This window comes from Falco naumanni, chromosome 7 (genome assembly GCF_017639655.2).
Source record: "Falco naumanni isolate bFalNau1 chromosome 7, bFalNau1.pat, whole genome shotgun sequence".
In the NCBI taxonomy this organism is placed as follows: domain Eukaryota; kingdom Metazoa; phylum Chordata; class Aves; order Falconiformes; family Falconidae; genus Falco; species Falco naumanni.
This window is the reverse complement of record NC_054060.1, coordinates 70,449,353-70,475,457: the sequence shown is the minus strand read 5'-3', so window position 1 is coordinate 70,475,457 and position 26,105 is coordinate 70,449,353. Positions and strand designations below refer to the sequence as shown.

General features: G+C 51.1%; 1 protein-coding gene across 7 annotated transcripts in view; it reads right to left on the bottom strand.

Annotated features, from left to right (window-relative positions):
• Positions 1-8,318: 8,318 nt before the first annotated feature.
• Positions 8,319-26,105, bottom strand: part of AMBRA1 (autophagy and beclin 1 regulator 1) — a 135,555-nt gene continuing 117,768 nt past the window's right edge. For all 7 annotated transcript variants that reach the window (XM_040600285.1, XM_040600282.1, XM_040600287.1 and 4 more), the window contains 3 exons: positions 20,134-20,226; positions 18,322-18,515; positions 8,319-9,884 (listed from right to left, as the gene is read on the bottom strand). In XM_040600285.1, coding sequence (XP_040456219.1) covers positions 9,394-9,884; positions 18,322-18,515; positions 20,134-20,226 — 778 coding nt within the window. In that variant the 3' untranslated portion in view covers positions 8,319-9,393. The remainder of the gene's footprint in view (positions 9,885-18,321; positions 18,516-20,133; positions 20,227-26,105) is intronic.

The window sequence follows — 26,105 nt, the reverse complement described above, 5'->3', positions numbered from 1 at the left end:
TTAAAAGAGGAAAGTAAGCATCTGTGGTCTTATTTGTTTGAAGGGTAGAACTGTTTTATGAAAATGTATTTATTCCAACTATTCAGGGCCTGAGACCCTGCTTGGAAACCTGACAGCACCCCCAGCACAGAGGACAAGACCTTTCCCACCTCGGCTGTGGGGCAGGATCACGTCACCCTTGTGGGCGATGTTGCAGAAGGACCCTTGCAGCACACAGAGCCTGTTCAGAGAGCGCAGAGTAAAGCAAAGTGGTGCTTAAAATCCCCCTAAAGAGCTAAAGATGCTGCCAGGGAGGAGCAACCCCTTGGGATTGCAAAGCGCCAGTGCCAAATCGGCGAGGCTGCCAGCAAGGGACGGGGCAGCTGGCAAGACAGATCCCATGCTCCTGCAGGGGTTCAAAGGGCTTTTGCAGCTGTTTCCTAAAGGACAGGACGTGTTGTATCTGCATCCATCCCTACAGCAGTAGTTGTCCACCCTCTGGGGGGACCCAAACAGCGCCAGCTTCCACACAACAGCTCCCTGGGTCCGTCCTCACCCCCCAGGGCTGGGGCAGCTTCCCCCCCGGGCTCCAGAGCCTAGTCCCTCCATCCATCACCTCCTCAATGAATTGAGGCAGACATGCCACTGGCCCAGCCAAAGTGTTACCACCAGCCCTGAGCTGGGATGCTTCAAATAGCTGTGTGCTGTGATACAAATTGTACTTTGATGAGGTCCATTAGGCCATCTGGATGGACTTAAACAGCCTTGATGAAGATGGAGCAGGGGCTGCTCGAGGCAGGAGGAATCTTGGTGGTTCCAGGGCCGTTCACCATTCCTTAAGCTAATATTTATGCAGGCAGTGGGGCTGGGGTGGGTCCATGCAGAGCGGATCTGCCTGAGGGCAGCACTTCGGGTGGCCGATGTGTCAGCCTGACCATGGCACGGGTGGGATAGGGGCACCACTGCACCACCCTGGAGTGTCCTCATGGATGGATCTGAGCATCATCTCCAGACTGTCCTGCTCCCATCGGTCCCATTAACTGCACGGGAGGCAGTGCTCCTAGGAAGGAAAGCCCGAGCTCACGGATGAGTGTAAGATAATGCTCAGGAGGGGTGAAAAGAAAAAAGAGCAGGAGGAGGTTGCTAGAAAAAAATCAAGGGGGGTAAGGGCCAAAGGGCAGGGAAAGGAGCAGGGGATGGGAGCCTGGAGAAACCCAGGGCAGAGGAGATGCCCCGTCCTGCAGAGCCCCGCAGCGAGGGACTGCGGGGAGTGAGCGCAAGCTGAGACAGCACCGAGGCGGGGAGCAGCGCACAGGACCTGGATGGGAATTTCACTCGCTGGTGGTTTGCGGGCTGTTGGTGTCCCCACGCTGGCTCTTTTGTGGCACCTCAGGCTTGGTTGAGAATTTAGCTGAGCTATTCCCCAAGTCCGATTTCCAAAGTATCTTCTAGGCAGTGTGCTCAGCCCCTCCGTGGGATGGGACCCAGCGGTGCCACTTGTTCCCCTGGGACCTTGGCCACCCTGACCTTCCCCTGGCTGCCTGCAGCCCCATCTCACTGCTGCGACCTACATTCTGCCTCCCCAAACATACGGCATTGCACTTAGCTGCATTAAACCCACAGAGTGCTGTATAGGGCTAATTTCCGATCAGGCTGTCAGGAAGTATTATGTCAAATACCTTACAGGAGCCTAAGCATATTATGCCGACACAGCTACCTTTGTCAACCAAATCTGAGGTCTCATCAAAAAAACAATGCCAGGTTTAGCCATCCTCAGCGCCTCAGAGCAAACCCATCTCCGGGGCTTCTCCTGGGTCACTGCACCCCGAGCGCTGCCGACCACTCGGCCCGGGGCTGCAGCTCTGCGGGGAGCCCCCCGAGCCCCCCTGCCAAGAGCTGGTGCCACCGCAGAGGAGCTCACATGCCTTCGAGATAAAGGGTCCCCGGAGCGAGAGCCTTACTCCCTCCCTGTGAGCGGTCACGGAGATGAAGCGGGGTGGGAAAGGCTGGGTGCAGGGCAGCATCTTGCGCCGGGTTCCTGCTCCCTCTGCATGCCCAGCTCTCCTCCTCCTCCTCCTCCTCCTCCTCCTCCTCCAAGCCTGTGTGCCACGGCCCAAGCACTCACTGTGCGTTAAAAAAACACCTCGTCCTTTCCACACCGGGTCCCAGAACCCAAAAGCTGCTGTTTCATGGCTTTGCTTGGCCCCACCTCAGCAACACAGCAGGACCAGGCTCAATCCCTCCCTAAATAATTGTTTTAATTAGCGTTTGCTTTGATGCAGGTGATTAGCAGGGGGCTCCTGGCAGGGCTGGGGAACTTTTACAGCCGGCAGACAGATAAGTGCAGCCCTCCGTTCTGCCACAGCGCTTAAAATGTTTTAATATCAGCCTTGCCCATGGCTGCCAGTCAGTCTTCATTAGCCCCTTCAAGCCTTTCGGAATTCTGCCTGCGGCCGAAGCCTTGCAGCACCGGCGGGGGACCCTGTGCTGGGTGCCCACCTCGGGAGGGGTACGGCAGGAACGAGGGGTAACGACCCCCAGGGCAAGGGCAGAGCCACGGCTGCATCGCCCTGGGATGTTGGACCAGGGATGTTTGAGCAGGACCAGGGGAAGGAAAGAAGCTGGCTTTGGGCACCAGCCAGCAAAGTGTGACAGAGTCCAGCAAAGGGTTTCAGCGGTGCCTGGTCAGCAGCCAGCACCCTGATAACGGGCGCTCCACCCCCCCTCCACAGCCTGCCGCAAAACCAAATAATCTGCAAATTAAACTTTCCCCGGGATGGGGTGGCAGGGCCCTGCGCTGTGCCGGAGGAGGGACAGAGCCCATCTGCCATCAGAGCCAGCGCCTGATCCTATCAGGATATTACTGTATTATTGAACTGGGGATTGAGGGACAGTCTTTAATAGCTACGATGGTATCAGGGGTCCAGCATTAAACTCCAGGAAGGGCCACAGCGTCGCGTGCTTTCCCTGCTCCGAGGCAGCAATGGCACAGCACAGAGTTCTTGGGGATAAAAACATTTTCATCTCTGCACCAAATTAACCCAGGTTCATACACAGAAGCCATCAGCGGGGGGGCATAAGCTCGTGATTGCTGGGCATAGAAACACTGAGGTTGGAAAAGACCTTTAAGATCATCAAGTCCCACCAGACCTGCTGCACGGTGGGCTGCTGTCCTGCCCCTTGCCTGGGGGCTCAGAGCCAGGGCACGGGTGGCCCCTTCCCCTGCATCCAACTCTGTGCGGTGCTTGCTCCAAGCCGGCAGCTGCTGGGGTGATTTCCAGGTGGGGAGGAGGGTGCCCGGGTGGGGGCTCTCACCGTGCCCCCCCCCCAGCAGCAGCCCTGTGCTGCTGGGGCTCCCCCATGTGCCTGGGGGCTGGTGCCCAAGGGCAAGGCTGCTCTCCTGGGCTGCAGAAAGGCTGGTGCTCTGCTTGAAGGGCAGGGAAGGCAGTTACTGGTCATTTACTCTGACTTCCCCCACAGGCCCAGGAACATCCACATTATCCCCGAGAGAGATTCCCAGTAACTGTAGGACAAGAGGAGACAGCCTCAAGTTGCACCAGGAGGGGTTTAGATTGGATATCGGGGAAAAAAAAAATCATGGAAAGGGTGGTGCTGGGAAAGGGAAAGGGAAGCCGTGCTGGCTTAGCAGTTGGACTTTATGACCTTAAAGGTCTTTTCCAACCTCAGTGATTTCATGATCAGGAGCTGTTGGCTGAACTCCTCCTGCTCCCTTTACCGTCTTCTCATTTCCCTGATTTACTCAGAACAGAGCATGCACAGAGCCCCGCCATAACGTGTCCTGGTCTCCTGTTTTCTCCCAGCTGTTCGAGGCTCCCCTCTCCTCCAGGAGCTGCAACGAGCGGTGCAGACATGAGGACAGCGCTTGCCGTGTGTGCCAAGCAATGTTCCAGGTGACCTGGGGCGCTGCTGGCCTGTCATTCCCATAGCACAGAGGAGGGGGTCTGGGGAAAGCTGTACCCACGGCACCCATGTGGGTGGGAATATTGGCCTGGAAATACAGCTGAGCCTAAGAAACAGAAAGGATCGAGCCTAAATTACCATGAGATCTCATATTTTTGCACAGCATCTGCTATTTACCTCAGCCTCTGTAAAGCTGGAGTTAGGAGCTTGGAGGGTAGAAGTGAGGACCAAGGAGCCTTGGGTGTTTCCTGCACTTGGGAAGAGCAGGGATTCCAGAGTCCAGCTGGAGCAGGGCTGGACACAAGGACAGCAGGAGAAGCCTCAGCGGCTGCCAAACCCCAGGTACCAGCCCGCAGCTCACTGCCCTGCCACGCAGAGCTGAAGCGAAGGCTCGCTGGGGTGGCAGAGCCCGCTGCATCTCCCCACACCAGCACTGGTCCAGCTTCAGCAACAGGAGACCTCAGTACCTGGCTGCCTCTTCCAGCGGTGGCATTTGCTCCCTGCTGGGCTCACATCTCCCACCGCTCACACCCTGCCCATCCCACCGCGTGATCTGAGCTCTGGCCGTGCAGCGTTTGGGCTTCCCAGTGGCCCCCCCCCCATGGCACCACTGAGCTGGAGGAGCCTGGTCTGAACCGGCAGGCAAGACCCCGGCATGGAGATGCTCGGAGGCCAAGCAGGAGCGCTTTGATTTTTGGATGGGGAGGTAGCGGGGAAGCCTCACGGTGCTCTCTCCGTGATGCCAGCTCCTGGCTGGGTGGGAGCTGATGCCCAGGGCTGGCGTCCTGGGAAGGACAGCTTGATCCCTGCCAGCTTCTACTGGTGCTACGCGCCAGCAACAACTGCTTGAAAGGCAAAACAAACAGGAGCCGAGGGAGCTAACCGAGAACAGATGAGAGGCGCTTCTGTTCGAGACGCCGTGGGGAAACAAATCCCCGTGCTCGCCGGCGTGCGCTCATCGGGCTGTAACCAGCCTCTCGCCCATTACCACGGCAGGAGCCACACAGCGGCAGCAAGGCAAGGAGGAGAGAAGCCTCTGCTCCCGGCGGCGAGGAGAAAGGGGCACCGACATTAATTGGCTGGCAGAGGGTGGCAGCTGGAAATGAAAGGCTGCCAGCCCCCACCTCCCCCGGCCCCCTCGTGTGCCAAGGGCCCCCTCCACGCCGAGGCAGCGGCAGCGTGACATTTACGCGCTGCACGCTGAAATCCCAATTAGAGGTGGATGGCTCACATGCTGCACGCTTTAATTAATTCGCCTTTTCCTGCTGGAGAAGAGCTTGTCTGACAGATTGGGATTGAGCGGAGAGGGCAGCTGCTCCCCAGCCAGCGGCCTGAGCAGCGGGCAGAGGGGCTGGCCAGGGGGCTTGGCGTCGGCAGCGCAGAGAGGGACTCCCTGCGCGCATCCAGCTGTGCCCTGCTCCCTGCCCTCTCCTTCCCGCCCAGCACAGCTCCTGGCCACCACATAGAGCAGAGGTCCCAGCACCACCCAGAGACAGGGACACCCCGCAGCGTGGGTACGGCACGGGACTTCCAGGTGGAGTCAAACAGAGGTGCTGGAGGTGGAACGACAGGCCAGCGAAGGAGAAAGGGCAGCAAACACAGGGCTTGGAGGGACAAGCGGGTCTCGCTCCTTCGCTGTACCACCTGCCAGGGCTTCGGCAACCCTCCGTGGGACCCCAGGTCTCCCCTCCATCCAGGCAGTGCTCACCGGCTGGCGGTGCCCGTGGAGGTTAGCGCTGTGAAGGTTTCATACAGAAGCCAGCAGAGCAGTTCCAACCATTACCTCCTCCTACTGCCCCAGGCTTCTGGCACCTTCTCTCTTCCTAGCTAACCTAAATAATCTTGTTATCTTCACCTGTTCCCCTCCTCTTCTAGCTCATTAGGGCTTTCAGAGAACGCTGGCTCCTACGGAACCTGACCAACCCACCACTAACCTCTTTCCATGCCAAGAGCCGCCTGTTACTTTTGACTGCAGTTCCCACCTCAAACAGCTTCCATTCCAGGAGGACTCTACCCCTCACCTTTGAGGTGACCAAGTTTCTTTAACAGCCTCTTGTGAGGGACTTTATCAAAAGCCTTTTGAAAGCTAAATAAAATTCTCTGCACCGTATTCCTCCTTTCCCCAGGATTTTGTTAGCACATTTAAAGGCTCCTGACAGGCTAAGGCTGAGAAAAGCTTTTGGTTTTTAAGATTATTTCCTGCTCCTACGCAGCAAAGCTCTCATTTTGCCTCCTAAATTGGTCCAGCAAGCACGCACAGCTCTGGCTTGGTTTCCTCGGGCAGCTCTCGTTGTTTCCACGTTGCTCCTGGCAGGGTGCTTGCCTCAGCGCTGCGTTGCCACACCGCAGCGAGCGGGTGAGCGGCGAGGTTTGGGGAAGGAGCCTGGTGCTGCTGCTGCGCTTGTCCTGGACGTGGGCAATCCCACCGCCTGCAGTCCTGCACGGGGGCGGGGGGGGGGGGGGGGGCTCCAGGCCTCAGGGCATCATACGGATGTTGCAAGCTCATCAGGTGTGTTGCTTGGGTACAGGTCAGCTCAGCCCTGCCCAACCCAACCAAGGAAGATGCCTCGTCCACGACAGGGTAGTCCAAGGCAGAGAGTTTTTTTCCACCAAGCGGCATGGAAAGCACAAGAAAGAAAATTGTATTGGCAGTGGGGAAGTGAGCCATGGCGTAAGTGTGCTCAATTTTCCATCCTGTCCCTCCTCTTCCCACCCCATCCCTCCCTCAGGTCTCAGGCAGGGACAGAAACTTGAGCTTGGCAGATTCTAGGTCTGAAACTCTAAACCCAAACTGTTCCTACAGGCGAGCCCACCACCACCCAGAGCACCCGCTTAGCTATGTGGCCACAGCGGGTCACCCACAAAGCACGTCCAAGGCGGCACCTGAAGATCAAGCCCACCCACAGCCCACCTGCAGACCCTTCCTGCCCGAAGGCTGTACCAGCACAGGTACCAGGCACCAGCCCAGAGCTACAGAGCAGGTTAGGAGAAACATCAAAGCTGCCGGCTCTGAGCAGGTACCCATCCTTACCTCATCTGGAGGAGCCTCCCTTACAAGCATCAAATGAAAAGCTGCTTCAGAGATGTCCTGAGTCGGCGTCAAAGGCAGCAGCTGCGGTTTGCTCTGGCCCCTGCTGGAGCTCGCCACAAGCTCGGCCCCGTTTCTGGGGGCACAGGGCTGGAGCGAGGGGAAGCCCTCGGCACAGCAGGCTTGGGGGCTCTGCACCGCAGCGCAGCCGGCACGCAGAGCCACGTGCACGCCAGGCCTCTGAGATCCTGCCAACGCTAAAGTGTGGCATCCCAGAATACCCTTCCCCAGCCGCGATGGAAATTTTTCTGTAGGTGGCTTGGCTCTCGCTATGGAAATGGACATTTGCAAATGCTCTGCAACACATCTACCAAGAATGGGCCCTCAAGACTCTTCCAGGAATTGTGCAGGGAGAGGGAAGATGAAATGCCAGGCTGAGCTGAAGCATTTTTTTTCCCAGGGTCTGTTTCAGTTTGTTTTCAAGCAGAGCAGTAAACAGCTCTGCCTAGACCTGCACCGCCCTGTCTGCCCCAGCCTTCAGCTGAGGCATCGCAGCTCCCGAGCGCCAGCACATCCTCAGGCCACCCCACACTGAGGCAACACAGGGATGCATGAAACCTTCCTCGCCACACAAGGGAATCCCGTTTTTCAGGCTGCTCTTGTGTCAGATCAGGGATGTGGTTGGCTCAGGGCAGGTTTTAGAGCCTCATTAACACTCTGCAATGAGGCCTGGCAGCAGCTGATTTGATTTAAGGTTCATTTCCAGGCTGTGATTTAAAAGATTTGCCTAATGTTCTCTAACAGACTCTTCTGACTGGGAGCTTGAGTGCTGCCTAATGACAGCCTTATTTATCGTAATGTTTTTGCAGCACAGAATCTGGAGGAGCCAGGCAGGAGTGCACCAGCTGCCGGCAGGTGCTCACACAGCAGGGGAAGCATCCCTCACCGCAGAGCGGTAACGCTGGGGACGCGTCCCTTTATCCAGAACAGCCAGATGCTGCACCTCTTTTTTGCTCGGAGAGGCCAGCAAGACAGACCATCCTCCACTTGCCCAAGATGGACAGCGCTGCATCTCTACCTACCTTTTTAAGTGGGACTGGAGAAACGCTCCTCTTTCTCCCTACTGCAGTGCTTGAATGATGGGAAAAGCCAAAGCACCTGCTCATCTCCAGGCTGGTTAAAAGGTGATTTGCAGTCCAGACTCCCAAACGCTCCTCCCTATTTCCCAGTTTTGGGCTTTCAACTCAAAGGCTGAACCTGCTTTCCTTCTGGGAAGGGGGTGGTCACCATCTGACATTTTTAAGCTACCTTGAGCTTCTGAGCTGGCTGTACCTGTCCCAGGGCCGAACGCAGAGACAACCGTCACACAAATGAAGACAGTAGGTCAAGCAAGGGTTTGTCATATTTTAATGACATTGATCTTTGGTGTTTCCCTCGTTAGCACTCACGCTCTCCCCGTCCTTCCTCCACAAGCCTGCTAGGGATGGAGAGTTACAAACGAAAAGGAAAATCACATTTGAGACTAAAAACAAAATATCAGAACCTTGATTTCTCCACTAGAAACTACATGTACAAGGTCAAGATTTCACATGCAACACCTTACATCACAGACCCATACCTCACACCCTGGCCTGGAGCTGCAAGACACTTCCTGCCCCCTGCCAAGGAGGTGCAGCTCAGTCCTGGCACCATGAAACCACTGGGATGGCTCATTCATGTTAATATTGGCACAGCTTAGAACGTCCCTGCGTGAACCGCATCCTGACTAGAGTGCAGGAGCCCCTGTCCCTCTACCCATCTATACAGCAGCTCTGCTCAGGTTCCTGCCAAGTACTAAACTATCTATCTAAAAAGAAAGGATCTCCACCTGCGAGCAGATCCCAAGCCACACAGGTTTTGGCAAAGGCCAGTTCTTCCCAGAAAAGACCACAGCACAGCAGGATGGGTCTTGGAACACCACACACAGAGGGGAGCAGGACTGTGGCCTGGAAGACCCCTCCACTCCAGCAAGGGAGCTGGAGCATCACGCCCAGGTTTGCTCATCAGTAGGATTGCCTGTCTCCAGAAGGATGCAGCAGGCCCCCTTCCCTTTCTCCACTCTACTGATTAGCCCCTGGGCATAAAAGGGCAGGAAAGAGAAAAGGAAAGAAGCTTTACAAAGGATGACAATGACCGAATTGCAGGGGATCCCATGGGGCTTCAAAATCTAGGTGATGCGCAGCCAGTACGGTTCGTATTCCTGTTAACTCTTCAGCAGTGGGAACGCTGGAAGTCAAATACGCTTTCTTCCCCATGGCCTCCTTTGCAGTTTTTATCCCTTCCCGCCCACCCAGGATGGAGAAGCCCTCTGAATCACCAGCACCCTGTCCGAGCTACACGTCCCTACTCTTCCAGCTCCTGGCCAGCTGTGAGGTACAGGTCTCTGCTGAGCAGTACAAGGGTAGCACCAACACACAACTCAATCTCTACCTGTTCTGCGACTCCCCACTGGTGCTGTCATTACTATAGAAGTTGGTACTGTCAGGAAGATGGTTATTATTAGTTAGGTCACTGTATTCCATTGGTCCCTCAGTGTCCATGGAGGACTGGGCCGGCTCTGGCAGGTCCAGGTCACCAGCGCTTTGTCCTTCACTCCTGCTAGGGGCTGTCCGCGGGCTCAGGCTGTGCTCTGACAGCTGCATAGACTCTGAAAGGATCCGTCCCTCCAGCTCAGCTGCCAGCTGCTGTGAGGTGGACTGCTGTGCTGACGTGCCCTCAGCTCCGGTGGACTCTGCACCAGTCTGAGAGCTGCGGTGGATCCGGTGGCTCACGATGATGTTGTTGCCAAAGCCACCCATGGACGCCATGGTGGTGCTCTGCTCCCGCTGGACCACAGCGGTCATGCCACCTTCTGCCATCAGCCTTTGGATCCTACTCAGGGCATCCTCCCCACTGGCCCCGTATTCTGGACCTTCACCTGCAAGAGAAAGCAGAAGCAACTCTGGTGCACGAGGCAAACGACAACACAAAGGGAAAGCTCGCTGTGTAGATGCAGCAGCACAGGTTCTGGGACAGAAGATGGGTTTTGTTCCAGAGGGGGCCTAACATTTTATTTCCGTAACTTTCGGTGAAGTGCCAAACAAAGGCACTGAACTCTGTCAGGAAAACCTTGGCCACCCCCCACAGGTATCCCCCCCAGACTGGCACGTCCAAGCCTTGCAGAAGCAGCTCTTATCTGGCCATTCAGGTGGGGAAAATGAGGGCAGCCAGGGAGTTTCCTCACAGCTGCAGCGACCACCCAGCCAGTGCCACAGGGGCAGGAAGAAAAACCTCAGCTTGCACTGCAACAAATCAAACATTTCACCATGGCGTTAAAGAGTCCCGAGGCCTTTCCTATTTCACCTGTTTGAGAACGCCCCAGGCAGACGACATGATGGCAGTCTCCCTAGTATCAGGGAGGACACAGGCAGGTGGCCCAGAGCAGACAGCAGCTACAGAACACTGTCTGCGTGTGCTTCCACATCACCTATGCTCAAGGAAGGATCAAGTGTGTAGGCTCCTGTTCCCCTTGACTGGTATCTTTTGAGGAGAGCAAAAAACATCTTTTAAGATCCAGCATCTTTGTCTACTCTCTGAGCCTTCCCTTCATAGTCAGGCTGTACTGAGCTCTGAGGGAACTGTCATCAGATGCCTTGGTTGCTGAAGATTACTTTTGAAGAACAAAATCTCGCAGAAAAATATTCCACGTAGGAGATTAAATCCCCATGGCAGGCAAGTCCAGCCCAGTTCTGTTTCCCAGCTTCTGCTACAAACCCTACCCAGACTGTCTGGGGAAAACAATCTGTAATCATAAACTGCAAGAATCATTCCACAGTGGGATCCTGATGATTCTTATTAAAGAGATTCTTATTAAAGAGATAAATCTCACTCCCAGCTCCACGAAGCTATCACAATGCTGATTAGAGGAGAGGAGAAAGCCATGAGCTCTCCTGGCACCAAGGAAATGAACACAAATGTCAACAAGGCTAGATGTAGGCAGGAGTTAAAACACAATAAAAAACAAAATGCCACACTGACTAGGAAGAGAAAAACGCCTGGGGCTGTGGGGTAGAGCTCATGTATCCAACTTGAGAGCTGGGGTATCCAGCAGTCTACACCATGCCATTGTAGAGGTTATTTTTTAAAAAAGTGAGATAGTTAAAGCTGTTAACATGTTGTGCAGTCAAGTTAGTGACAGCTTATTCCCTTTCCTCATCGGCTCAGTGGTACTTGCATCAAACACCACCAGCTTCCTCCACCACAGGGTACGGCTAATTTAATCTTCAAGCGAGTCTGCTGACATACTGCCCTGCTGTCGAAATACTATGGACATTAAGGGCAAATTTAATTCTCTCAAGTAGAATAAGTCCCTTTCTGCTAGGAATGTAGTAAGCCTGCTACATCCACTATCCATACAGCAATTACATAGCTCCTTGGTTAGAGCATCAGTGAGACCATGGAGACAACAGTAATCACATGAGAATCTGGAGCAAAGCCTAGAGGAGCGAGCAAGAATAGCCCCTGGGCAGAGCCTGACCCACAACTCTAGCGGAGAAATCCTGCTCAGGATGCAGCTGACGCATGAACTAGGTCATGCCAGGAACCTGGCTGACCAGCACAAAGGCTGAGAGCAGAGGCAACCAAGAGACTGGAAGCTGCCGTGTGAAACACACGTATGCAGGGGGATACTGAAGCATTAATCACGAGCAGAAGCAAGTGGAAGGTTTGACAGGCACAGTTTTGGGGCACAGTTCTGGGGGCACAGTCATAAGCACTTTGTTACCAACCATGTGGCCGGGCCAGAGAGGAAGCTTGAGAAAGCCAAGATGTGCAACCTGGCTTAGAGACACGCCAGCCAGCCCTTCCTACACAAGGCTGGAGACAGCAGGTACTCGGCTCTTGACAGATCACTTACTATGAACTAGCCCGATACAGGAGCACTGGAACAGCAGATCAGCAAGGATCCCCCACCAACGCACCTCAGCGTTGCAAACGTGCTTCACCAGGAGTCCACGGAGGCAGCGCACACCGCGGCACCCACTGCTCTTCCCTGCCCCTTAATTACCACGTGCCACGGCTGAATTTCCACTTGAGGCAGCTGCTCGCTCAGAAAACAGGCGAGAGCTGGTGCCACAGCAGAAATCAGCAAGTCACGAGCCTTCAGATGACGAGCACAGAGGTAACGCAGTGTTGGCAACCCCAGAAAGCCAGCCCGTCCAGCGCCAGGTGAGCCTCGCCGCGCCAGCGGCCAGCAAGCGCATCTGCTTCGGGGGCTGATGCCCCCTTTTCCCTCTCAGGCTCCGACAGTGACTTTGGCTGGCTGGTTCAGAGCAAAGCCCCCTGTGCCACTGCCCTGAGCTGAGCTACAGCACAGACTCACGTACAGCCCATTTCTCCTGCCTGGTGACTCCCACACATGTTCTTTCACCAGGCTGCCAGTGCAGACTACATCAGTGCTCGGCGCAGGCGAAGCAAGCTAACTGCTGCTTGGGGGAGGCTCCGAGCCCGCACACAGGCACTCACCCAAACCCGCAGCGACGCTGCAAACCCCACACCTCAGGCTGCTACAAGTTTCAACTTGCTGCAGTGGCCAAGCGCCATTCCCTGCAGCACCGGCCGAACAAACCCAGGGTGGAGAGAAACCCGTGGCTCGTGACGCTTTTTTCAGGCTCCAAAGGGTTCAGGCACACCCAGAGCGTGAGCCCGAGCTGGCGCGGGGGCAGGCCAAGTCAGCACCCCTAACTCACCATATGGAGAGGGCAATTCCTCTTCTCATTTTATGCTCAAAACTACATTCTGATCTCCCAGGCTCTGTCAAGTCCTTTATCTTAAGTTCTCGTTCTTCTAAAAGCCTACCTTCTAGGGTGAGAAAAACAGAAAAACCTCACAGAGCACTACAGGCATAATCTAGAAAACTGAGTGAACCAGCTCCAGCGCGTGAAGTGCCCACGTAAGCCTAACACCTGCCAACTCACCCTCCACCTCGGCTGTGCTTTTATCAGAATCCACCACAGAGCAGGACGCAAGTCGGCATCTTTTTCTGGACAGGGACACAAGTTCTGTGCCTGACAGGACAGGAACGCCCCCACCCACAACACAAGTACTAGTGCTGTGCCTACAGTTTCTACAAACCTTTCCTACTTTAACAGAAGTGACCTTTCCAGACGCCCAAAACCCCATCTATCCCAAACACAGACACAAAACATTACTCTTGAGAGTAATTATTCCAAAGGCCAGGGGATCTCTATCAATCTAGCTGACTGGCTCCAACATTTAACAAAATACTCCCCAGCTAATGCATCTCTTTTGAAGTCCTCTGCCAGGCTATGCCAGCAAGACAAGAGTCTGACACAGACAACTACAAAAGGTGAAACATCTGGCAAACTTTCAGTGGAGCTGGGCACAAGGCAGGAGAGTTTCCACTCTTAAACAAAGCGGTCTCTGCAGTCCTTACGGGGAGCACAACTTGTTTATCTCTGGGCATGGACGGCAGGCACCTGATAAACTGCAAAGCCCACAGAAGCAAGAAGAGATCAGGCTCCTCTGTGGCTGCACTGACATCGCTCTTCAATTTTTTTCCTATTTTCAGCCTTCCTCTTACTAAAACCAGCAGTAGTTAGTAGCCATGCTTGCAAACAAAGCATCAAAATTAGAACTAAGAGTAAGCACTGCAGAGATATCGAAGTCTTCAGAGAACATGGAATAATAGCTCTGAGGTGTGAGCTGACCCACTAATTCAGATGCTCAAAGATAAAAATATCAGCATTTTTAAATGAATTCACTCCTTGCATAAGAACAGGAAAGGGAGGGTCACGGCGCTGCATAACCAGCTATGAATAATCACATCTCCCTTAGTGCCAGAAGAAATACTACCAGTTACTTTTCTCCCCAGCCAAGCTCAGAAGCACGTTCACAGTTCCTTTCTTCGGTAGCTAATGCAAACAACTCCACTAAACTCAGAAAAGGCACAACTGCTTTGACTTGTAACACATTTCATAGCACTATCTCGGTGATTTGTATGAGAGAAACTTGTTTTTGTAATGACAGTTTAAAAGTAGCCCCCATAATTTAATCCCAAGAGAGCCAGGTACTTGGAGCAGCTCACACTGTAAAGGCTTACAAAGTACATGCACTACCTAAAAACCAGAATTAGGCTCTAGAAGCTTTTCAGAGGGCTTTAAAGAGAAACCAAAATGTGCAGTTCTACAGGACATATGACGCACATTCTACAGATGGATGGGCAGAAGAAAGGCTAAGGGATCTACCCACGTTTCTACTTGGAGAATGAGAAGCAGATCGGGAAGCTGATCCCTGGCATCCTGGTTCCCACTGCCACGCTAATCGCACCAAAGTCACATCACATCTGACGACAGCACTGCAAGAACATGTTCAGCTAACGTAAAACATGTTTCTTTTTAGCATTCGTAAGGCTTGGTTGGGGACAAGGTATTCCTGCCTGCGCAGCCCCCAACACATGTTCCTAATGCCTCAGATTAAATAAATGACATCACGTGCAGGCACACTGACTCTGCTTACACATGCTCCTTAGGCATCCTCAGGATGCTTTGCTCACACCAGGGAAGTTTCACTTGCGTGTGCTCTCCTTTCACTGCTAACAGTTGGAGCAGACTGAATCCCACAAACTCAAGCCTTCGCTTTACCACCTTTTTCCTTCTCAAAAGCATCTGCTACAACCTCTGAAAGCAGCTGCACGTGAAGGCAATTTGTACCGGCTCGTAAGAAACGCTTGGACCAAATAGGTTAAAAACTGTGTATGGTGTGACAGCGGTCAACACGTTGCTCCCCCAAAGACGGGCAAAGCAGCAGCCCCCTGGCAGCACAGCACGTCTTCCAACAGCTGCAATTTCAGGAGTTCCTAACACGTGCCTACTTGCACACTGAACACTGAGCTAGCGATCTGAATTTTAAGCCCCCAAAGACAATGCAGGTGAGAGGAACCGAGATGACAATTGCCTTGCAGTTATTTCCATCAAGTTGGTTTTGAGTGTGGGTTATTTTTTTTCTTTTTGATCAACTGGATTACCTGAAAGATGTATTGATATATTGCCAGTAGCCAGGGGACAGCGCAGGTGCACAATCAAACAAGTCTCCTGCAGCACCTTTTGCGCAGCTGCAGTCCCTGACACTTACTGCCACTTGCACCCTACTCCACAGATCCAGCAGCAGCCACAGCCTGGCCCAGTCTGGACTGGGAATTACAATTTCTAAAGGTTAGAACTTTGGGCCGTTAAACTCATTAGGAATTTTTGTTGGTTTTTAAGTGAGATTTCATTTGCCAGTAAAATGCAGATCCCTCCCCCATCACGCCTGCCCATTTGGAAGGGAAAGTACAGTATAACTCCCAACAGATTGTTTCTAATTAAGAGTGCCTCAAAGTCACAACTCCATCGCTGTTTCCACTGTGTGTGTCAGCTTAAAAGGAAGCAGGAGACAGCTGAAACACTGTTTAAGGCATTTCTTGGTACCTCTCCTCTCAACAATAACTTCCTTTGGTTTATGTGTGGCTTGGGAGCAGAGTTCACAAGGCAGTTAACTGCTGCAAAACAAAAAAATACAGACATTAGAGGGATTCACTTCTAATAAAGTCATCATATACTCATTCCTCCAAAGGAGGTAGAAAGATAATCAGAACAGCAAAGTCCCCGCAGAGCTTTGCATGAGAAAAGGAAACTATTTATACCCGCACAGAGCTTAATTAGATTTCTGATGTAATTCTGCATACTTTTTTTTTTCTTTTTCTTCAGTAAGCACATATCTGCAAGAAATGCCCTGAGCCAGAATTCCCCACAACAGTGGGGCTGGCAGGACATAGGACAGAAACCCAGTCCTAGGGGTAGCACTAGCCTTTCTTTTTCTTTGTCTTTGTTTTTTATTAAACATTCAAGGGTTTTTTGGTCTGTGAGGTGTTTTTTTTTTTTTGTTTGGTTTGTCATCCCCCCCCCCCCCAGGTGATAACTAAAACACTCTCCTTTACATTACTCAGATTCACATCTGATTTATCCATTCTGCTGCTGATAATACCGCTAAGCCTTTACGTAGCGATTTACATCTTCAAAGCTCCACATAAAACACTAATTAATCTTCACAGCCCCTGGTGTACTGTACTATGGGAGGATTTATTCCCATTTGGTAGGTGATTAATAATTTGCCCTAGGTCACACCTCAAGTTAGCGGTAGCACATTTTTTCCTTTTTTTCATTCCCCCCCCTCCTTCCTGTCCCTGACATCTAGATCCTGCTATTAGGAAACACCGTTTCCCTTTCAACAGGCACAGAGTTATGGTAGGTACAGTGGGCAAATTATCCATTAGAAATACTGCACAGCATCTAACCTAGCCTGCCTGAACACACTGGACAAACATCCTGAGTTTATGATGCTGGAGAAACAGTAACCTTAACGCCACAAGCAGCACAATGGAGCTGAAGTGCAATGCAAAGCATGAGGATTCCTAGATGAGCCAGACCACTGATGCCCCAAGTCCCTGGCAAGCTGCCTGAGGTGTCACTGGTAACAGCAGCTGAAAATTTGTTTTTCTGCTTCATGGTAGGTCCCTGTACTATTCCTCTGTCATGGATTACAGTTGGTCTTTTGGATCCTACACGCTCCTGGTAGTTAATGTCTTGATAGCTCCCTGTTTTGAGCTGCATTTGAGCCTTTGCAAAGGGATTTCCATCGAGGATGCAACTGGCACAAGAACTGATCAACTACAGGGTAAGACCGCTTGGCTCATCACCAGTGCATCTGTCCGTCCTGGAGTAACTCCTTTGGTCTTAAGATCCTTGTACAGGAGACAGGAGTGTGACAGCCCATTTTGCAGGTAAGGCCACTTGCAAGGGGACATGTGCCAAGTCAGCATCTGAGCCAGAAATCACACCAGATGTGGAACCCACCAATCTTCTTCCAAGCAAGAAAGGGAGACAAAGTGAAGCCTCTGCCCTAAGCTTTTTAACTACACTCCTTTTCTTCCAAATGCTACATGTTTTGCTTCTTTGTAGAGGTACCCTGCCCAAGGCACTGGTGAAGGACAACCCTTCCTCATCTCATTAATGGTCTAGTTAAAAACCATGATCTAGATCTGAAAATTGAAAGGTTAATTAAAGAGCACGAGATAATGAAACCTTCAGGTGATTGCGGAACAGCAGCAGAGAGAAGCAGCACTGGAGAACTCGGGCAGTTTGACGGAGCACGCAGCAGCAGCCATCACGGCCTCGATGCGGGAAGGTCCCACCCTGTACCCTGTTCTCAGCCTGCATGCACATTCAGTGGAAGAACCAGTTCCCACAAGTCCAGCATTTGTCCAGACATCCTAGCTGCAGCCTTATTCACATGCCCTCAACTGTACTAACCTTCCAGAGGGGATAATCTCAGCTCTGCTGAGATAAGCAGATGGGAAACCCCACACGTCAGGAATTTGCCACTTAACTTGGAACAGAAGAGCTGAGATCAGAGAAACACAAAGCCTTATCACATGTGCTGGATGCTGCACAGCAGAAACTGTGGAGGAGCCACACGCCCAAAAAGCATCTTTCAGAGGGACAGAGCACAAGCAAGCATACAGGCACGTCATGGGCTACTTCCCAAAGCCAAGTGGGCTCATGACAAAGCAACAACTTCAAAACTGCCTCCTTGACTTTCTCTGTCTTTCCTATGGATATACTGCCCAACTCCTTCCTAGTCAAGCTTTCAGAGTTGATTCAAGCAGTACAGGGACAAGAAACCTGGACAAAATCACCACGCTTTTAAAAGATCACTGACTTTATCATCGCATAAGAATTACATATCAGCTGCTTCCAGCTCCTACATCTTGGTAAGTTTTCCTGGACTGGAAAACACCAGAGACATTTTTTAATAGCTGAGCTGGACACTCACCACAGCCGTCATCAATCAGACTAAACAGAATACTCATACCTGCTTTTTCAGAAGTGATTTACAGTATTTCATTTTGTATCCAGATGCTGAGCTTGTGAAGCCTGCCACAGGTTGTAGATGCAGAGGCTGAAGGATCAAGCTAAACTAACACAGAGGTAGAAAGGATAATTCTTAACAGTTTGCAGCCTTACTGGTGTTTAGAGCTCAGGAAATACGTGAGGAGTGATGCTGGTACAGCTGATTCTACAAAGACAACAATGATCTGGAGAAGAGTTCATTTAGCCCTCTGAAAGTATGTGAAACAGACAACTTCTCTATTCCTGCGGACAGATTCACTCTCCTGATCTTGGCAAATCAGGCTAGAGAAATGTTTCCCGAAGAGGTAATAGGAGTGTCCAAATGCACTGACAGGACGTGGAACCTATGCGGAACCTCCTCATTCACCAGGTAAGCTCCGTCAGACAGATCACTGCTTGAGCTCCTACCTTCCCCAGTCCCTGCAGAGGCGGATTCCTGCTCCTGTACCTCCCTCTCTGTCTGAGTCTCGGCATTCTGCAGCTGAGGCGCCAAGGTCTGTGTACCCTGCGAAGTCACAGAGGTGGGGGGGTTTCGGGGTTGCAGGCCTATGGCATTCATCAGGCCCATGTCCCTGTCTGTCCTCCATGTGGCTCTGCTGGTTCTGAAAAGAGAGAAAAACAAGTAAGAGCAGGAGCATTGGAGACTATGTGCTCCAGCAAGACTGAAGCACCCAGCTGGGCCTCTTCCTGCCTCCACTCCCACCAGGCACCTGCTAGCCACTATGCAGACGGGGCTGGAGGGAATTACGACCTGCACTTATACACACACACAGAGATACCCCTCTCCAGCCTCAGCTGGCTGGTCTCTGGAGTTCGAAGCTAAGGGAGTCCACTCACCCTTCCACAGAAGCAGCATGTCTGCCAGGCACGGACAGGTATCCCTGCAGCATCACGAAGCCTGCAGAACTCCTCTGTCTCAGGGTCACTGAGTTGAGTAGGCAACACGACACGCAGCGCAGGACCACACACACACACAACCTCCCTCTGCACATCGGCAGGGCGGTTTTAACTCCCGAGGACACCGCCTGTACCCCCCTTCCCTCCTCTGGACCTCCTAGTTTGTCAGCATCACACACGAACGCACTCCAGCAGGCATTTCTGCCCATTCCAGTCGGACAAGAGAAACTCTCTGTTCTCAAAAGCAAATAACAGGAACCACCCCAAGGCTCATTAGCTTCTCAGAATCAAATAGTTGACGTGTATGACGTTACAAGAGCTGACTCTTGACAAAGCTTGAATGTGCTTTCCAAAACTGACCTCTGGCTGTAAGTGCTGGGAAAGGTAAAGAGATTCTAGGAAAGACTGCCTCACTCACAACCTTTTTTCATAAGGTTTTGAAACCTCCCGTACTTCTCTTGCTCTCTCTTAGAGCTAGTTCATTCTTGAGCAGTATTTCTGCCTTCAAGCTGCTCCTAAGCCCATCATGCAAGACCGGTATGTGCAGTCAAAAACCACGAGTAGTGGCAATATCCACTCACACGGCAGAATAAAGAATACTGCTTATTTTTCACCCTCAAGCAGACCAAGGCTGGAAGACAGCACAGACACTGCCCTGTACACTACCGTGTAACTTCCTTGGGATCCTGGAGCTCACAACTCATAAACAAGACTGTCACCCTCTTGCTGAGAGCAGCTGGCTTAGAGAGAAGTACTCATCGCTGGGGCAAGAAGCAAGGGACTGCAGCACCACCCTTGTGTTTAGAGTAACTCATGTGTGCATCACTGGACAGACTGGGTGAAGCAGCCAACAGGGCTGTCAAGGGATTTAGCTTTAGTTTTAGAGTTTATTGCGGAGAAACAACTGTCCCATGACCAGAAACTAAAGGGATGAAAAATCAGTCACCAGGTCTGCCCAATGGATTTGCACTCATCCCTGTGAAACTCCCCGTTCCTCAGTTATCCTCCAAAGCCCATTTACTTAGCACGGTGGTTTTGATGCATCAAGCCCCACCTGCTCCTCCCAACAGCTTGCTCATGGACGTTACTGAAGCCATGGATGACACAAGTACTTCAATATCATTGGCAGCACTTTTGGGCACTGAATGTCACTTGCTGGAAGCAGGCCAGGTGACCCAGCTAGGCAGTGTCAAAGGGGGATAAAAATTGCATATTCAAAGCTGCCAGTGCTAAGGGAACAAAGGAGAAGATGAAGTGGTGCTGTCAGGTGTAAGGAAAGTAGCAGAAAAGGTCAGGTCTCTAACCCATACCCAGGAGACTCACCCAGGACGCTCAGTGCTCCTGCTGCTGGAATGCACAGCGAAGACATTCTCATTCAGCTGGTCCCAGTGGTACTCAACTCCAGAGTTTAAGGCCCTTGAAACACCAAAGAAGGAAAAATATTAGCATGACAGGACAGCATTCCAGCCAACATATATCATGTCCCCTCAGCACAAGGGACTGTTGATTCCTGTCCCACAGAAACTGCAGATCGAGCTCAATTCACATTTTCATTAAAAGGGCTCACCACCATCAACCACCTTGCAAACACAGAGCACTGTATTAACCAGACTGCCCTGGAATATTCCATTCATTTCAATTCAGTATTAGCACTGAGACACAGCAACAGGAGCAGAGGGATTTTCAGGAAATGAAGACATACAACTGTGCGTATAAAATCAGGTTACCCTAACTCCAAGTGACTAAACAAAGAATTGGAATGGGAAGGCCAATTCTATGATGCCTATCAGCATTTCCTGCACTAGGTAATGCGAAGTAAAACCCTGCTCTTATTCGATATATAATTTCTTCACAAATGGTTCTCATTCTGCCTATAAATAAATCTCTGTGCAGCCCTCTTACCGACAGTCACTGCAGAGCAAGGGCAGATGCAGAGGATATTTTAACAAATTTCCACAAAAGAGTTTGTACTGGATCAACTGTGTGTGTGTCTGAAAAGTCCAAAACTTGAACGTTACAGCTAATGCTACTAAGTTTAACAGAACAGCCAAAGCTCTGGCAACCTTTCACAGCGCATTTCCCCAAAAGATGCAGGGCTGGCTAGTCACTTCACAGAAACAGGTGAGGTTAACAAGGCACAGCTAATCATCACACCACTGCTGAAGACTACGAGAGATCACAGAATTTAAACCGCCATAATTGTAACGCTCTAAGTGCGCCTATTTCTTTCTAAGGCCCAACAGCTCTTAGATTGGAAGAGGGTAAGAGCAAATCCAGCTTACTCTGCGCCACACAAGCGTCAGAGGACAGGCACGCGCTGTGCAGCCCCTGGTGGTATGGAGATCTCCCACCTACTGCTGTGTCCTGCCTCCCGAAGCACTACGGGCAGCATTACTGTGGAAAAGACATTCTGTACAGTGTTTTGCCACACCATGCTGACCCACCAGCTCCCTGTGAGCTGGCCTGGAGGTTTCAAAATGGTGCTGGGTACCACCAGATGGCTGCTGGACTGCAGAGACCCGACGGTGCCGGGTGGAGAGTTAACAGCACTGTGCAGCGGTCAGGAAACCACACCTGAAGAGCTGGACTTGCATCACACCTGGTGGTGTCATGACCTGGTGGTCCCAGGGCATGAACTACGGGTAGTCCCATAATCTTAAAGGAAGGATTCAGGGCAAGTAGTTGGTAGCTGGTTATGGCTTGGGCAGAAATATGGTGGTTTATGTCCATATAAAAGCTGTTGTCCCTGTGATGAGATGCCAGAACCCAGCTTAGAGGATGCTGCAGGTCAGACACGCTGCAAGAGGAGAGCCATGTGTGCTGGGGGCACGGGGCTAGGCTGCTGGGGTGACAGCACCCGAGGTCGGGACCAAGGGTGAGAGCTGCAGAAAACTAGGTCAACAAAACCATGCATGGAGCCTACAGGAAGCAATCAGTCATCGCTTTTTTTATTTTTTCTTTTGTGCTGAGCTAGGCCTGAGCTGCATTATACCCCATGAAAGCAGCTGCCAGGGAGATGCTGATTTACAAAGGCTTCAGAGTTTACTGACAGATGGTAACCTGTCACTAAAACCGTGCCAGGCCCTCTGGCTACTCCATCCCCTGCCTAATATACTGCGACTTAGCTGTCATACTCGCTGTCTGCGAAGTGGCACACTCCCTCGGCAAGTGAGACTTTCTGACCTGGTAGTCAAAATTTCCATTAAAAAAATAATCTAATTTGCTCGGTATCTGCAGCTATTACACAACAGAGCTAAACAGACCCATGCTCTTCTCCCTCTCCTTCCAGCCGTCTTCAAGCTTTCCAAAGTACAGGCATGGTCCCCACAGCCACCTACACTGCTGGTAATTCCTCGCCAAGGTGCTCCCTGTGCCCTACTTGCCTTTGCCAGCTCCCAAGACAAGAAACCAGAAGACTGCAAAGCCTTGCCTAGGCCAAAATGTGAGCTGGCAATGCTGTGTTTCCTCTCTGCCCCCAAACGCTGTGTTCCTGTACTACCCAGAAAGCTCCACTCCTGTGCACGCACGCACACGCGTGCTTCTTTGAGTCTGACTCATCTCACTTCTACAAAAGCATGATGGCACCAAGCTGACACACAGTAACGCCAGCTTACAATCTCCTGTCCCTGCCCTTACCTGTTCTGCAGAGGCTCACTTACTGTACAGTCCGGTTGTTGGACAGGAAAGTCTGTTCTAACTCCACACTGTCAATTTCCACCTTTCCCTGGATGGTGAAATCAATAGCCATTCCGTTTAATACATGACTTTACACACTGGTTTTAAACGCTGCCATTTATCAACCAAGTTTCACTGCCAGAGTCCTATTAGCTACCCATTTACTGCCAGAGAACCGAGGACTTTGCCTTCCTTTCCCAAAAGGAGGACCTGTAGCAGCTGCTGCTACCGCTCCCATTGATGACCCCAGGAACACTGATGAATGGGCTTAAGCCAAGGTCACTAGACTCGGTCACGATGGGAGTTCAGCATCCTCAGCACCACTTTGACTTGTTTGTTTAGCCCGGACTGAGCACACCTCCTTGCAGCACGACAAAACTGGCTCAGAATAGACAGCTGGCACTCCCTACTGCAGTAGCCCGCACCCTCAGTGCTACCTTTCAGCAGCCTCTTCCCTCAGCCAGCGAACCGACACCTTCTCCCAACTCCACCTCTTGCAAAAGACTTCAGGCGATAAAAGCCCTCGGCACAATCTTTGTTCTCTTTTGCATTCATCTGCATCTCTCTGACCTGGAACCCACATCTGCCTCTCTGCAGCCCTAAGATCAACATCCAGCTCACTCCCCATTAGTCTTCCAGCCTTTGGGATGATTGATTGAGGCTACAGAAGAGATGCTGCAGAGTGCATCGAGGTACAGTGAGGAAAGCAAATATCTGAAGTTAACAGACAGGACAGGTTGGGCACTACCTTTTATATGAAGATCATCACTTCCCTTCTTAATAAGCAAAGATTTCACCAAAGAAATGCTGCTATTGTATGGGGTAGGTGCCAGTTTTAAGATCATGCTTGCATTAGAAACTTGGTCACATAATCACACCTTAAACCAACTTAAGTACACAACAAGATGCGTGTAGCAACCACAATTACCTTGGTTTAAATCAGATTTTCAATAAAGCTTAAGATTAGCACAGGTTTAACCACACCTATTTAAAACAGTGCAATCTCCTTTTTCAGAAAGCCTAAAGGTTTTTTAACTCCCATTGCAAAATATTGCTTGAATTTGGTAAATTAGCAAGCCTTTCACAGTATGTTTCCCAGGAGATTTGCAAATCAAGGCCTGACTATTCATTTCACAGAAGCAGAGCTTACACTGGAGAACTGAATATTTTTCAGGTAATGTAAGCATTTAACTTTTGCTCCATCAAACTCTAGACATGGAAACGCTGGAAGCACTTTACATTTTCCAGTGCATAAGGTAGAAGCTCTTTGTAGCATGGAGCATGTTGCTACTTGGATGTGGATGCAGTAAGGAGGACATTTGCTGCCCAGGGCTTCAGGGTGAAAAATTGCAATTCTCCACACTGCATCAGTCATGGACAGTGAAGTCCACTTAGTCAAGTTTTTATTTTCTTCCTTTTTATGGCTGTCACTAAGCTCTCTAAGCCCTTCCTGTAAATTTCCATTAGGTTTGTTAAATGCAGAGCTGCTCACAGCCTGGCTTTCCCAGCAGGGATCTTTTCTGAGATAGACATTTCCTTCACGCCTGGGTCCAGCTCACATTATTAACGAGCCTGGAGAGGATGAAGGGCAGGCTTGCATGCTTTGCTGAAAGTCAAATAAGGATTCAGAGTGGAGCCTGTTAAGTACCAAGAGCCAACAACTTAGGCTACACAGCCTCTCCCTCTGCATGGAGGCATTATGTACACAGCTTACGTATGTCCCCTGGAAGAAACTAGGACCGAGCTCTAGGAATTAATGACAAAATTATTCATACGGGACAAGAAAGGTGAAATATTATTTACTGCCTTGGCTTAACCAGTATTTGAAAAGTAAATGAACAAAGCACCGGTCAGCACAAACTGACAGACATCTGGGTAACCCTCCAGCTGGCATATCCAAACCTGGAAGTTGAAGAGGAGGAGGGACTAGGACAGAAGTTCCCCAACTCCACCATAACAATACAGCTCAGGAGCAAGATGGCAAGACAAAACATAACTGTAATTTGCAAGTAGGGTATGTGTGTCCAGGAAGGCATAAATAGCGCTTACTGTCTTTCCACTTCAACCATCCCCAACACTGAAGAATGTAGCAGCAATGGGAAAAAGCACTGCTCTCCTTCAAATGCTGCCACATGGAAAGGCCCAACAGCAGCACCCTTGTCCGCAAATTAAAGTTTTATTAAGACTTTGCTGCCTGCAATCCCATCTAAAAATATCAGCACAACCTCATTACTAGAATGAAGTTTGTGGCAAGCCCAACATGGAGAAGACTAGTTGCAAAGCTATGCCATACCGCATACAGCTAATCGGATTTTCATGCTGCCAAGGTTCGCTTCCTCCACAAAAGAAATTACACTTCAAAGCTGATTTCTCAAATATACTGTCCGTTCAAGATCACCAAGAGCAGGCATACGAAACCAGGTTAGTTTACAAAGGATTTGAACTCCCCAAGATGTGCTTTCTTCCCTTTGTGTAAACTTGTCATTCTTAAACCAATCGAGCTACAGAGGGCAAGGTGGTGCTGTGCTAAGGAACAGGAATCCATTGTCCTGGTTTGGGAAGGAAGCAGCAGCACACGGTGTTTCACGCAATGCAACGCTCGGCCAGATTCCAGATGCATCCTTGCCAGCAGCTCATTATCTCTTCTGCCGTCGTGTGATGATCAGCACAGCAAACCCATCCCTGACGCCCGTGATTAGCTAGGCAACGGTATTGTTAGTACAAGGCAAAGTTTGGCACTCCCAGCAGCTGCCTGGATAGGAAAACAATCATTTCTAACAGCCTATTTCATAAATATTTAGCTTTCTGTGCAGTAGATGAGCCACATGCAAAGACAAATTCAAGTGAAAACTGGCTGCAGGGCAAACTGTATGGAACCAGCAAACAGGATTGCCGGAGTAGCTCTGCTGGGCAGTAATTCCCCCAATCAAGGAAGAGGTGGCAGCTTCACTGGCACCAGCCTGTTCCAGACCATCCCCTTGCAGTACAGCCTGTGTGTGACCAGCCAGGGGAAGAGCATGAGGCCAAATACAGGAAATCCTAACAAGGTAAGCCATTCAGGACACAAGATCTGCAGTTTGTGATTAACCACCACGCAAACATTTCAGTGACGTATGAAATTATCCTATTCATCACATTCAGAGGAACAATGGAAAGATCACCCCTTCTCCATAACTAGCAGCAGGTGCATTTTTACTCCCTATACTGTTACACCCTGCTCATTTTCCAGAGCCCTGCAAGCTTCACCTGCCTGGAAAGCAGCAGCTGTGCAGAAACACACCCTGACACCTACCTGAACTGCCCCTGAATTGCCAAAGGTGCTGCAGAAGCAGGACAGTAAACAGCCACGTGCCTGCTTCAGGGAGGATGCCAGCTCTGCTCAGAATACTGTGCAGGATGACTGGCCCTGTCCATTTGACTGTGTAGTCCTGCCAGCTAGGTTAAATATCGGGATCTTTGAAGAGGCTCTATTCAAACTCACACCATTTACACGAGGTCAGCCTTACAAAGTTGGAGGCACCAGTAGCTACTAACACTCTTCTGTCTCAACAGTGTGAATATGCACAAGTTTGTTCTGCCCACCACTGGGCAACTAAAGCTGGATACAATCCCTGCTCTTG